The sequence below is a fragment of the Phalacrocorax carbo genome, chromosome 6, assembly GCF_963921805.1.
Source record: "Phalacrocorax carbo chromosome 6, bPhaCar2.1, whole genome shotgun sequence".
NCBI classification, from domain to species: domain Eukaryota; kingdom Metazoa; phylum Chordata; class Aves; order Suliformes; family Phalacrocoracidae; genus Phalacrocorax; species Phalacrocorax carbo.
The window spans coordinates 37,878,314-37,890,886 of NC_087518.1; the positions used below are offsets into that span (position 1 = coordinate 37,878,314).

A 12,573-nucleotide genomic window follows, 5' to 3' on the forward strand; every position below is an offset into this window, starting at 1 on the left:
ATGCACGAATCAATACAACCTCCAGGCCAGCTGAAACACCCCTAAACCCCTCGTTGGTGACACAGCGCAGACTCCAGTGCTACCAGTATCAGTAGCCTTTGACTACCCCATGGACAAACAGCAACTGAGCCCAGGCGGGGCAGAAGGGATGATCGCAAAAAGTGGAATAGAAGAAGGTGCACCCACAATACAGTCACAAATACAGTCTCCACATTAACTCAGGTCACAGTTCAAGGAGATACACAGACATCTTAAATGCACTACTCTCCACAGAGGAAAATTGGTGAACAGCACGAAACACCCACTGAGGGAGGCAAGGGAAGTGACTACAACCAGAACAGGCAGTCACTCACAGAGCTGCAGGTAATGAGAAGCGGTTTCTTATGGCAGCAGAGGCAGAAAGATGGAAAACAAAAATCAGAAGTCAAAAGGGAGATAAAAGGAATTAAAAGGATATAGATCCACATTCTGATCACTGAAGAAAAAAGCCCATGTTTTTCAAGATTTTAAGGTGAAGACCTGAAAGGATTATCAACAGTCTAGCTCTCAGGAGGCAAAGGAAGAAAGGGAATAAAATCTGCAGGTTGAAGCTGGGCCTAAGCCAAGATGTGAACAGGCCACCAGGAAGGGATGTCAGGTGGAGGCAAAGACTAAATGGACAATGCAAGGAGAAACAGATCAGAAATGAAGTAGCTAAGCAGGGCTCACAGACATCATCTATGAAATTACTACGGTAAAAACAACAAAAGGAGAGAATAGAAGGCAAAATGTGCCATGATACAAACCACAACAATGATCAGAGAGTTAGGAAAGCCCATCTACTTCCCCAAACATGACTGTACCAACAGCAAATCAAAAAAGCAGGCAACACACCAAAGGACACTGGCTGGTCACAAAAAAAAAGTGAAAATAGACATCATTCCACAACTAAATGAACAATCTTATGAAGAGGAGGGAAAAAAAAAAAAAAAAAAGAGACAGGTGTACTTGTGATCTCAATAAATCAATAATGGATAATGTAGAATACAACAGGTACCGAAAAGACTGTTGGGATTGTCAAGAAAGACCTAAAAAACTATATTGTTTAGCCTCAACAAAAATGGTTTCTGTAAACACGTTAGGCACATACCCATGACAGCACTAACAGAAATGTCAGCTAAAATTAAAAAAAAAAAAAAAAGGGGGGGATGGGGGGAATAGTTTTAGGCTATAAATTTCTACAGGCTTCTAACCTGTTGGAATGGAAAACTTTGGAAACAGCATCCATTAGCACAGTGAAATAAGAAATACACTAAATTTCAAGATGTAGTTTTTTGTTTTTACAATTGTGATTAAGACACAGCTGTCACAGACTAGCAGGACTACGACACAACCCCAACAAGACTTGTTATCTCCCTGTGTTATTACAAGGCCAACAACCTCAGATGAGAACATGACCGTGTTCCCTCAACAGACTTTCTAGAGGTCACTTTAATTTCAGCACTGGAAATCCCATCTTCTTCTTACCCAAGAGTAAGAAAGCCTCTCTCAGATAACTCTTGCACTACTACATCTCTTTTACCACGTGTTTATAGAGACATGAAACTGATGGCTAACATAAGCTCAAGTCAGCACTCATTGCTGTTTTTATCATGTATCAAACCAAAGCAGCTGCCAAACATGAGCTAGAAAGTCTTTTTCTGTTTTCGAGAAAGAACCTCCTTTCTCCCTATCCCACTGATCAAAATTAACATTCCACTAACAGAAGCCAATTGTTCCGCTAAAATTAAATCTTATACAACATCAACATTTTAAGACTTAAGAACTGTAGAAGACGGATTTCAAGTCCAAGCTTCGCAAGTATTTATTTTTACAATAGCCAAAATGGAAATATAACAATAAAAACCTATGATAACTATGAATTAACACAGTAATAAATTCCAAAATAAAACAACCATAGTCACTTTCTAATACAATCCCAGTCCACCACCAATTCAAAACATAAGATGACACCAGATCAGGATGCAAACTACTTCTTTCCACCTCTCATTTCTATAAAGAAATATCAATAGGCACAGTATATTACCTTCGTTTTCAGATGCTTGGCATTTTACTTTCAGTACCAAATCAAAGGTACGTTCTGGATTTTCCCTAGAAGAAGCAAACACAATTGATTAGTCATATATGTGTTTCAGATAGTGTTTCTACCATGTTGTATCTTTTTCATTCTATTTATACACAGTAAAATTAAATTAAAATTTCATTAAAGTAAAATTACGAATCAGATTAGTTCTAAGGAAAAAACCAAAAAGTCACACTTCCCTGTACAGCCTTAAAAAAAGAATAAGGAAGACAGGCAAGCCAAACTGTGTTATTTAAGTGATACTGTCACTGTCTTACACATCAGATAGCTTTTAAGTCACTTCATCATACCACACCTAACAGGAAAAAAAAAAGCACTGCTAAAATCCTTACCAGTCAATCTGAAATATATTAATGGATCCATGGGCAGCCTTTTCTAAAGCTACATTTTATTTCTACTTTATAGGAATAGCCCATCACTAGACTTCCATTTTATTTGCACAAATTTAGCCACTACCCTTTAAATGAACATGATTACCGCCATAAGGCTGAGAATCACTTAGCTTCCTCTTTCACAAGATATTGATCATGGACTTGGACTTGAAAGGCTAAATTTCAGGCATGATTCAGCAAGTGAGAAAACATTAATACAATAACTAGGGATGGACACAATCCCAAGCTAGATGGGAAGATGGAGCCTCCATATCTGCAGCAACCATCGTAGCCAGCTGCATGATGGCCAATGCCTCTTTCACCTCCCCATTAAATACACACCTGATAATGATGAACTGCATATGCTAATAGCAATTAACACTCAACCTAATCCCAAACTAAATATTCATTAAGACAGTTCTAAATGCTGTTACTACACCACCCACCTCTCCCTGCCTACCAAGCACATTGCTATTTATGTTAAAAACGAATGGTATAACTGCACCCATATCAATTATCTATTTAACCACATAAAAGGCTCACACTTGAACTCCCTTCTTGGGTAATGCTCCCACCGAAGTCAGCTGGACTTTTAGGCAAATAAAAAAATCCAAGACATGGTTCTAGATTTCTAAAATGCTTCAAATAAAGCATGCAGCAAATTAACACACGGTTGTTTCTTTAAAGAAAGTTTTAAATGAAGTCCAAAGGCTAAGCTGGGGAAAATTTCAGCTGTCACAAATTAATTGATTCAGTACATGCTTTTACTGACCTCAGCACCATCATCAACTGATATATGCAATTATAGTCTAATTCAGGTTATGGAGACATAACCCGCCCATATCACAATCTTTCCCTGCATCGTATTTTAAAGCATTCAGTTGGGAAAATCCTTTATCTACTGATCCTATGTGTAGGAGATCAAATTCTGCTCTGAGTTACAACAGCCTAAATCCAGGATACTGGAGATTTACTCCGGCATTAAAGTCTGTCCATTGTTCCTCTGGCTGGTGAGTGGGTTCAGAACGAAACTGGTAAGACTCGGCTCATTGAGAACCTAGAAAAGCGAACCACAAAAATCCTTCCTTTAAAAAGAGTGACATCTCCGCATGACACTACTCTAGATCAGGCACTGGGTTTATACTCTCAGGCCATTTTCCCCTTTCATTTCTTTCTAAAACCCAGAACACACAACACTGGGTTTTTAGCGTGAATCAGTTAAAGCGTTACAAACACCAAATGAGGGCTTCTGACTCAACTCCCAGCTGAATTACCCTCATGAAGAAAGCTCTTTGAAGTAACACTGCCTTCCGTCTTTCACTATACCACTCTAAATCTGCTTTTGCAGAAAAACACTTCTAAGTTTACTTTTCACATCCCACTATGCTTAGAAGTGTCAAAAATGTGTCAAACTAATCTGAGAATTGTCAGACTGTCTCTCATTTCCCTTACAGGTACCCAGTAACAGCCTGCTTGTTCATCGTATATTTACACAGAGATTTTTGTCAATTCCTGAAACCCGTGCTTTAACGTCTTGTTGGTTTCCAATGTCAGCAAGACCGGGCGGCCACTCCTGAGGAGTAAGCACTCATCAGCTTACTCTGATGCTTACTCAGCACTCCTGAACAGCAGTGCTTACGAACACGATAAAATCTCATTTGCACCTGCCAGTCCGTAATGGCAAAAAGGAGGTCTGTAATTACCGGGGCGATGCGACCCTTCGCCCCCCGGCCGCCGCAGGAAGCGGCGCCGCCCAGGCCGGAGGGAGCTCTGGCTGCCGGGGCAGGGCGATGGGCCCGCGGGCTGCGGCCGCGCTCCCGCCAGGCCGGCGGGCGCCTCAGGAACAAGCCGCCACCATTTCACGATGCCCTTTCACCGGCCGCGGGCCGACAGAGAGCGGGCACCGCCGACCCTGACCCGGCGCGGCCGACGGTTCCCGGAGCCGGTTCCCCCGAGCGGCGGGAGGGCGATGTCAGGGCAGGCGCGCTGGGGCCGCCGGCGGGCCGGGAGGCGGCGAAGGGCGGGGGAGCGACCGGCAGCGCTGCAGCCGCCTCCGCCGCCTCCCCCCGCTCCGGGCCGGGCCGGGGGGGCGCCGCCCCGCCACCGCGCGCTCCCCGCGGGTCTCGCCTCGCCCCGGCCCGTCGCGCAGCGCCCGCTCCCGGTCCCGCTGCCTCCCGCCCGCCCCGCTGTCACTCAGCGGCCGCGGCGCGCCCGGCCCCTCGCACGCTGCCGCCGGGTGCGCTCCCCCTCCTCCCCTTTTTCCCTCCCTCCCTCCCTCCTTCCCTCCCTCCCTGCCCGCCCGCCGCCTGGCGGGCCCGGCAGGCCGGGGCGCTTGCGAGGCCTACTCGCTGCCTGCCCGCCGCCACGCTCCGCTCGGCCCGCCGCTCCTGACAGCCCGCCCCGCCGCGGCCCCTCGCCGGCCGCCCCCCGCACACGCACACTCACTTGACCCTGCTGTCCATGGTCACATCGCGAGCCCCCGGCAGCTGCTCCAGCGCCCCCCAGGGAGAAGCGCCCTGCCCGGCAGGGGCGAGGGGGCAGCGGCGGGGGCGGCTCAGCGCCGCGGCGGCGGCCGGCGGCCCATGGCTGCTCCGCTCCCCCGGCTCCGGCCGCGACTGCAGCGGAGCGGCGGCACCGCCTCCTCCCCCCGTCTCTCAGTTCCTGTTGCAGTCGCTCCGGCACCTTCTGGGAACCAGGAAGCTCCGCGGCGGCCCGGGGAGCCGCCGGGGCCGGTGTCACCTGAGCCCAGCGGGGGAGGGCCGGGGGGCGGCGGGGCCTGCCCTCGGCAGGGGCGGCGTACGGCCCCTGCCCGCCGCGGCAGGTGCGCCGGGACCGGGGCGGCTGCAGCCCCTTCCCAGCTGCCGGCCCCGACCCGCGCCCGGGCCCGGCGGAGGCCCCTCGTCGGTGGGGTGGGACGGCGCGTAGGTAGGGCAGCGCCGGCGGCGGGCTCGTGCTTCACCTCACGGACACCTTCACCCGCTGCAAAATACGCTCCTCTGGCGAGCCTGTTAACTTCTACATCTTAACATCCCCTTGTGCAGGGATTTCATGCGCAGCAGGAAAGCGGAGCTTTTCGTGCTAAAGGTCATAAATGTTAATGTAACCTGCGGTAATCTGTTTAGCTTTTATTTTTATCGAGTGTTAAACAAACAGTCTCCCAAACTCCTCAAGAGGTGGTGCAGCGGGGGAAGGCGCTGGAGTAAACGCACCTTCCCGTAAACACACATGAAAAGGTGTATGCCCTCGAGTGTTTCCAGTGAGTTTGGAAAGGAAGGAAAAGTAACACCATCCTTGAGAGGCTTCCAAGTCTTATTCATCTGAGAGGCACCGAGCAGCCAGATTCCCACCTACACCAAGTTTCCCTCACCAGCGTAGTATCTCTGCAATGAAAAAATGCGTAAAATAGATTCTGTGGTACTGGGCCAAAGGAAAAACACCGCTCTCTTCATTCTTCCTCCAGAAACTAATCATTGTATCTACAGTTAAAAATAAGAAAAAACCTCTAGCCAATTATATATTAAACACATAAACCAGCATTAGTGCATTACTGAGGCTGAAAAATCAGATATTCAAAAGTCAGGAAATTACAAATACTAACTTTTCCAAAGCAATATCATGTTGGCTTTGTTACACATCCTACACACCTCACAGGATATAGATTAAGTAATAATAGAACTTATAGATGTGCAGCGAAAATGACTGAACTTTGCGGCAGAAACATTAGCTTTGGGATTTTCTTGGTTTTCAAGCACCTACTTTCCCAGCCTTCATTTTGCAGTAATTCTTGGCTGTGTTTTAACAGCCAGTAATTGCAACTCCCACTGAAGTAAATGAAATTGTTTGGGGCTTTGTGTCCTTCACACATAACCACACACTTCATATAGCTCAGGGTTTTTTTACAAAAAATCTTCAGATGTGTATTTTTGTATACCATGAGAGGCCCTTGAAGCAGGCAGCTTTAACTCGCCTGCTGTTGAATTTAACTCCTCTGATAGGATCAGTCTGGACTAAAGGGCAGGGAGAGAGGGGGAGTGATGCCTGTCCCTGCCCCACTGACGGCAGTGGGAAGAGCCAGGTAGGGACCCTCCTGCAGACGCCCAGAGCTGCTCGGCTGCAGTACCTGAGGCAGGCTGGCTGCATCCTGCACACAGGGACGTTGCAGAACCGAAAGGGCTTCAGCAACAGCAGCAGCAGCGAGTAAAGCTGGGTTCACAGGAAAGTGCGCGTGGGGAGGGAGATGATCACCATCTTGTCTGTACCTCTGGCTCCCTACCTCCCTTCCACCCTACATCTCTCCCCCCATACGAGCTGTAAAGCACACAGAATTTGAAACTCATTGCTGAAAGAAATGTCCAGTCATTTAGCAAGTTTGAATTCGGATTGGATGATTATCCAAATATTGAGACATTTTATTTGTGGAAAAATTCCATTTGAAGTGTACCAGAAAGTGAAAAAAAGAAAGTGCACGCTTGAGGATTTCAGTAAATCTGTATTTTGGATTATACTAAGTATTTCATAAGCCTACTGTGAGGTGGTTTCTCTCTTCTCCTAAGCTGCGGATGCTTGCCACTTTTACAGACAGAAGAGTAACCTGGCAGCCCGTCAGGCTGATCTACTGTGTGATTCCAGCCAGTCTCTTGGACTCGTATCTATCTTGGCCAATATGACCATCAGGTCCCTTGGAATTTATTTTATCATAATTGGAGAAAAAAAAAAGTAGGGTTTCTTTTCCAAAGTAAATACGTGCCTTGTTACTAGGTAAATTGACTGAATGCGGTGACTGTCTTTGACAGTCTTCGACCCTGTCTCCCATAGCATCCTCACAGGCAAGCTAAGGAAGTGTGGGCTGGATGAGAGGACAATGAGGTGCACAGAGAACTGGCTCAACAACAGAGCTCAGAGGGTCGTGATCAATGGGGCAGAGTCTGGATGGAGGCCTGTCACTAGTGGTGTTCCCCAGGGGTCTGTGCTGGGTCCAGTCCTGTTCAACATATTCATCAGTGACCTGGACGAAGGGACAGAGTGCACCCTCAGCAAGTTTGCTGATGACACCAAGCTGGGAGGAGTGGCTGGTACAGCAGAAGGGTGTGCTGCCATTCAGTGAGACCTGGACAAGCTGGAGAGCTGGGCTGAGGGGAACCTGATGAAATTCAACAAGAGCAAGTGTAAGGTCCTGCACCTGGGGAGGAACAACCCCATGCACCAGTACCAGCTGGGGGCTGACCTGCTGGAAAGCAGCTCTGTTGAGAAGGCCCTTGGAGTGCTGGTGGGGAGCAAGGTGACCCTGAGCCAGCAATGTGCCCTTGTGGCTAAGAAGGCCAACAATATCCTGGGGTGCATTAAAAGGAGTGTGGCCAGCAGGTCAAGGGAGGTAATCCTCGCCCTCTAGTCTGCCCTAGTGAGACCATGTTTGGAGTACTGTGTCCAGTTTTGGGCCCCCCAGTTCAAGGAGGATGCAGAACTGCTTGAGCAAGTCCAGCGGAGAGCTACGAAGATGATCAGGGGACTGGAGCATCTCCCTTATGATGAAAGGCTGAGAGACTTGGGTTTGTTTAGCCTGGAGAAGAGAAGACTGAGGGGGGATTTCATAAATACCTATAAGTATCTGAAGGGTGTGTGTAAGGATGATGGGTCTAGACTCTTTTCAGTGGTGCCCAACGACAGGCCAAGGGGCAATGGGCACAAGCTGGAACACAGGAACCTCCACCTAAATATGAGAAGAAACTTCTTTCCTGTGCGGGTGCCAGAGCAGTGGCACAGGCTGCCCAGGGAGGTTGTGGAGTCTCCTTCCCTGGAGACATTCAATACCAGCCTGGGCACGTTCCTGTGCCCCCTGCTCGAGGTGTATGTGCTCAAGCAGGCGGGTTGGACGATCTGATCTCCAGAGGTCCCTTCCAACCCCTACTATTCTATAATTCTGTGACTAAACCTCCCCTGCCTGGAAGAGCAAGAAGAGTAGAGAAAGTTCACATTTAAAAGACAAGAGAAAACCCTGTTGAGATGAGGCTCACCTCTCTCAGAACTATTATTTCAGACTCTGTGATAACTTAAGCAGACATCTATGCCCAGGTTACACTTAGTTCATGTTTTCAAGACAGTTTTGCAACCACAGAAGCTTTTGATGAAAGATGATGTTTTAGGAAAGGTGCTGGTGTTCTAAACCACCTCTTGCTCCTGCCTTGTTTTCAGACCTTCCCTGGAAAAAGGTTGAGGCAAAAGGAGAAACTGAAAGAAAAAACTAATATATACGCAGAGAATGGATTAGTTTAGTGTATTCTGAACCTGGGAAAGTCTAGTTTGTTTTTCTTTACTCTTTGGTTTTCCTTTCCAAATTAGAACCATGAAGCAAATTATGTTTGGGCTTTTCAGAGACAACTCCTCTACCAGGTAATCCAGAAGACACAAAGCCTTTTCTGTATGCTTTGCATAAAATGAAAATGGCTGAACTCTGCCTCAATTCTCTCTAAAAGATTAGCATAGGGACTGATAGAAGAGTATTTGCAGGAGGTGGGAGCAATGAACATTTATTTCATAGATATGAGCAACTGAAAAACAGGATTCCTACTCAATCTCAGTTGTAGTTTGCCAGCAGTGAAATTCATGAGTCATCTTTGTAGCGCTGAAATAATGTAAAAGAGCCTTAAATCTGATATGGATATTTACATACATTATTTCAGCTCTTATGTGCTGTCAGTAGAAGAGGTCTCAATGTAAACTGAATTGAACCTACAAGTCTCAGTTTTCTCCCAAACTGATCAATGCTTTGCAGTAAGAGGTTGGATGAAAAGTACCCAAAAGTCTACTTATCTGAACCAGACAAGAGGAGGATGGAAGTGTCATCAGGGCAGCTCCATCTCAAAGATCAACAAAACGGGCAGCATACTTTTTAGTTTACAACCAAACTGAATATGGAAACAACAGGAGATGTAGTTAAAAAACACCAAACAAAATCCAAAACCCAGCATCCACATCATTTCTACTATGGAGCAATCTGTCATTCTCTGCCAAATCAAAACCATGTGAGTTTGGCTCTATAAAAGTGATGCAGAGCAGGGTTAGGATCTCAAAAAGGGATATGAGAAACAGACAAGAAATGGCCACACATCATGTCACTTGGAAATGGTGAAGCAATGGAGAGAAGTTCCGTGAGAATCCAATTACTTTTTTAAAGTTGAAACCATTACGTACACACATTTAGTGATTTTCTTTTGGCAGGGAGAAGGTAAAAGGGTTAGAGGGAAGGGAAAAGCACAAAGCTGCTGGAGACAAGTATTCTGTTAAGCATTTAGCATGGGGGAATTTGAATTCTCCCAATGCAAAATGCAAGCATGCATGCTTTGTGCAAGGAGATTCACAGGGAGTGCAGAAAACAGAATTTATGCTCCAAACAAAGATGACCCTATGAAATAACAGGGGGTTTAGGGATCTGTACAGGTCTGAATCTCCCACCTCAACTAATTCCAGCAAGGCTTTTCTTTCTTTGCCACCCTGTTCTGAGGTAGAAGAGAGCTCTCATCATCTCTGTAAGCCAGAGCACACATATTGTGAATTAAGGGATCTTAAGTATTACAGAAGTCCTCCTTGGCGAGGTACATTTTTTTTAATAGTAAAACATACTGCTAATAAAAGTAGTCTTCCTCTTAAATGCTGCTGAAATACGTAAAGGGATTTCCTTCAGAACACTGTTAGAAGAGCTTTGCTGAAAAACATGTTCTCCCCTGGGAACACCAACATGTTTGTCAAAAATGGCAAAATCAAAAAAGATGCAATTTCCCATTGTATGGTTATAGAAGAATATTTCTTGGAACACGTTTGTATGATCAACAAGTCAATTTATACCCTGTACCAGGAACTACTTCCTCAGATGCCACTGAGTCTGTTTGTACTGGAATCACTTTTAGTCCTTCTTCCTTCAAATAAGTTTCTTTTGGATTGTGTTATCTCAGCAGCTATCAGTACATCTCCTAACAACTGTCACCTTGTCAGACCTCACAGACTTGGAAAGCATCTCTTAGAATGAAATATTGACCTCACTGAGAGTTTGCTGTTTATTTTAATAGGATTGGAGGTTACTTTTATCAGCTTGCTTGAATCTTACACATACTCATCCCAAATTGTAAACGAGTGACAACATAATCTCCCTATGCAAAGTTCTCCAAACCCCCAAATTCACAGACATTAAACTTTTTAGCCAAAATACTGTCATGAGACAATAGTTAAAAGAGAAACACCAGATACCTACATTAGGTCATTTCATAATTTAGGTTCTTTAAAGATAGACATTGATTTAAATAGGTCTCTTTCAAGAAGCCTGTGAAGTTTATTAACTAAATATATGTTATATATAGTAAATACACATCTACAAATATACTATGTTTATTTACTTCTTGCATGATCCATCCAAACACCTTTTTTCAAATTTCTGTTATTCATTCAAAATAACACAGTAAAAAGCTTTAGTTTTCCTGCTTAAGAACAGACGATGATTTAGGAGAAACATGAGCAAAGGTGACACCTTGAAAAGGTGTAGACATGGCTGGGTAGGACTTTTGTGTGAAAGTTACGCTATGCTATCGTTAAAGTTTGAGGATGCAGCGTTCCAGTAGCCATCATTGTCCCTTCAGCCATGCTACATGCAAATGCTAATCTGCCCAAACACGCGCACACACAGGTAAACGTGCTTCATTAATCAATCAGTTAACTCCTGGGGAGAGATCGCTACCTGGATAGGAATGAGGATTCCCAGGCTTTCTAATCAATGTGTCCTAACCAACAAGACTGAGAAAGCAGGTCGTCTTAATCAGGTCAGCTTTAATTGCAAGTTTAACAAAGGAGCTGGGGGAACTTTTATGAATGTAAGTTCAGACTACAGACTTTTAAGAGCTAAGACATTCAAAATTTTAAGTGTTTTAGCTCAGCATTTCGTTTACTGGTAGTATTTGGAAATCCTCACAGTCTGATCTATAATACCTTTTGTTAGTTAGATTTGCAACATAATCTACAGGAGATGCGAAGTGTGTACCTAGTGAATATTTGCAAGCCTTTGTAAGGTTTACCCTTTGCCTCTGCAGTCCTAATGTCTTATCAGTGGTTTGGATGTAAATTAATTTAGAAATTGAAGGTAAATAATATTTCCAAGCAACTAACCCCAATTCATAGACAATTTAGAAAATTATTTGAGTGGATTTCTAATTTATTCAGACGTGACAGCTGGCAGAATCTAACATTAGAATAAACCACCTTTCAGCTCTGCTGCCCAAATCCAGCCTTCAGCCTGCGAATACCAAATGCTTTCTGGTGGATGTTGATTATTCATAGGAGCATTTGAAAACAAGTGGTGGTCTTTGCCCAGTTTCAGTTTAGATGCGAGTCAGACACCTTGCAACTGGCCTCCCTGTTAGGAAGTTCAACGAAATGAAAGACTTAAGAAAGAAACTGTTCTCTTCTTTGCATAAAAAAAAAATCCCTCCAAGAGAGTTTTGAGAAACATTGATGGCAACGCTAAGGGAATATACCCAATTCTTTCCCACAGTTAGTGATTATTGTGGAGATTTTTTCAGCCCAGCAGATAGTTTTCTTAAGGATGAATTTTTCAGTGAAGCAGCAGGGTCAGGCGGCATCTTTCAATATGCATGTATTCGGGAGAAGGAAATCACTCATTCAAGTAATTTGCAAGTAAAAGTTTCTTACCAGATTGAACGCTTTCTTGCTGAATAAATTCACTTCTTTTGTTTAGGTAAGGATATACTCCTCACAGTTCTCAAACGTATATTTTAAATGCTGCAGGTTGTAGGCTACCTGATGACTCTGGTACTCATTGAAACTACCATGGAGCAAGATATTTTTTTTGCCATATTTGAAAGTGGGTTTTTTTAGTTCTATTCAAAGCAGTAAGAAACTGATATTTTGTTGTCAGCCGTAAGAATGTCATACTGTTGCAATCTTCTGAATTGCAGTGAGGCCGAATGTACATAAAATTAGGAACTAAACTTTATTAAAATGAGGATGTGTTAAAAGTCTATAAGCTGTTTTGGAAAGAGTCTGCTGTGTCTACCAAAAAAATTCCAAACAGTAAATCAA

The 12,573-nt window shown here is 44.8% G+C and overlaps 1 protein-coding gene across 5 annotated transcripts in view; it reads right to left on the reverse strand.

Annotated features, from left to right (window-relative positions):
• Window positions 1-5,475, reverse strand: part of DENND1B (DENN domain containing 1B) — a 169,366-nt gene extending 163,891 nt beyond the window's left edge. For 2 of the 5 annotated variants that reach the window (XM_064454763.1, XM_064454762.1), the window contains exons 1-2: window positions 4,939-5,475; window positions 2,066-2,130 (exon numbers count right to left, since the gene is read on the reverse strand). In XM_064454763.1, coding sequence (XP_064310833.1) covers window positions 2,066-2,130; window positions 4,939-4,955 — 82 coding nt within the window. In that variant the 5' untranslated portion in view covers window positions 4,956-5,475. The remainder of the gene's footprint in view (window positions 1-2,065; window positions 2,131-4,938) is intronic. The other 3 variants (XM_064454764.1, XM_064454760.1, XM_064454761.1) reach the window with 2 other exon arrangements.
• Between the last annotated feature and the right edge of the window lie 7,098 nt (window positions 5,476-12,573).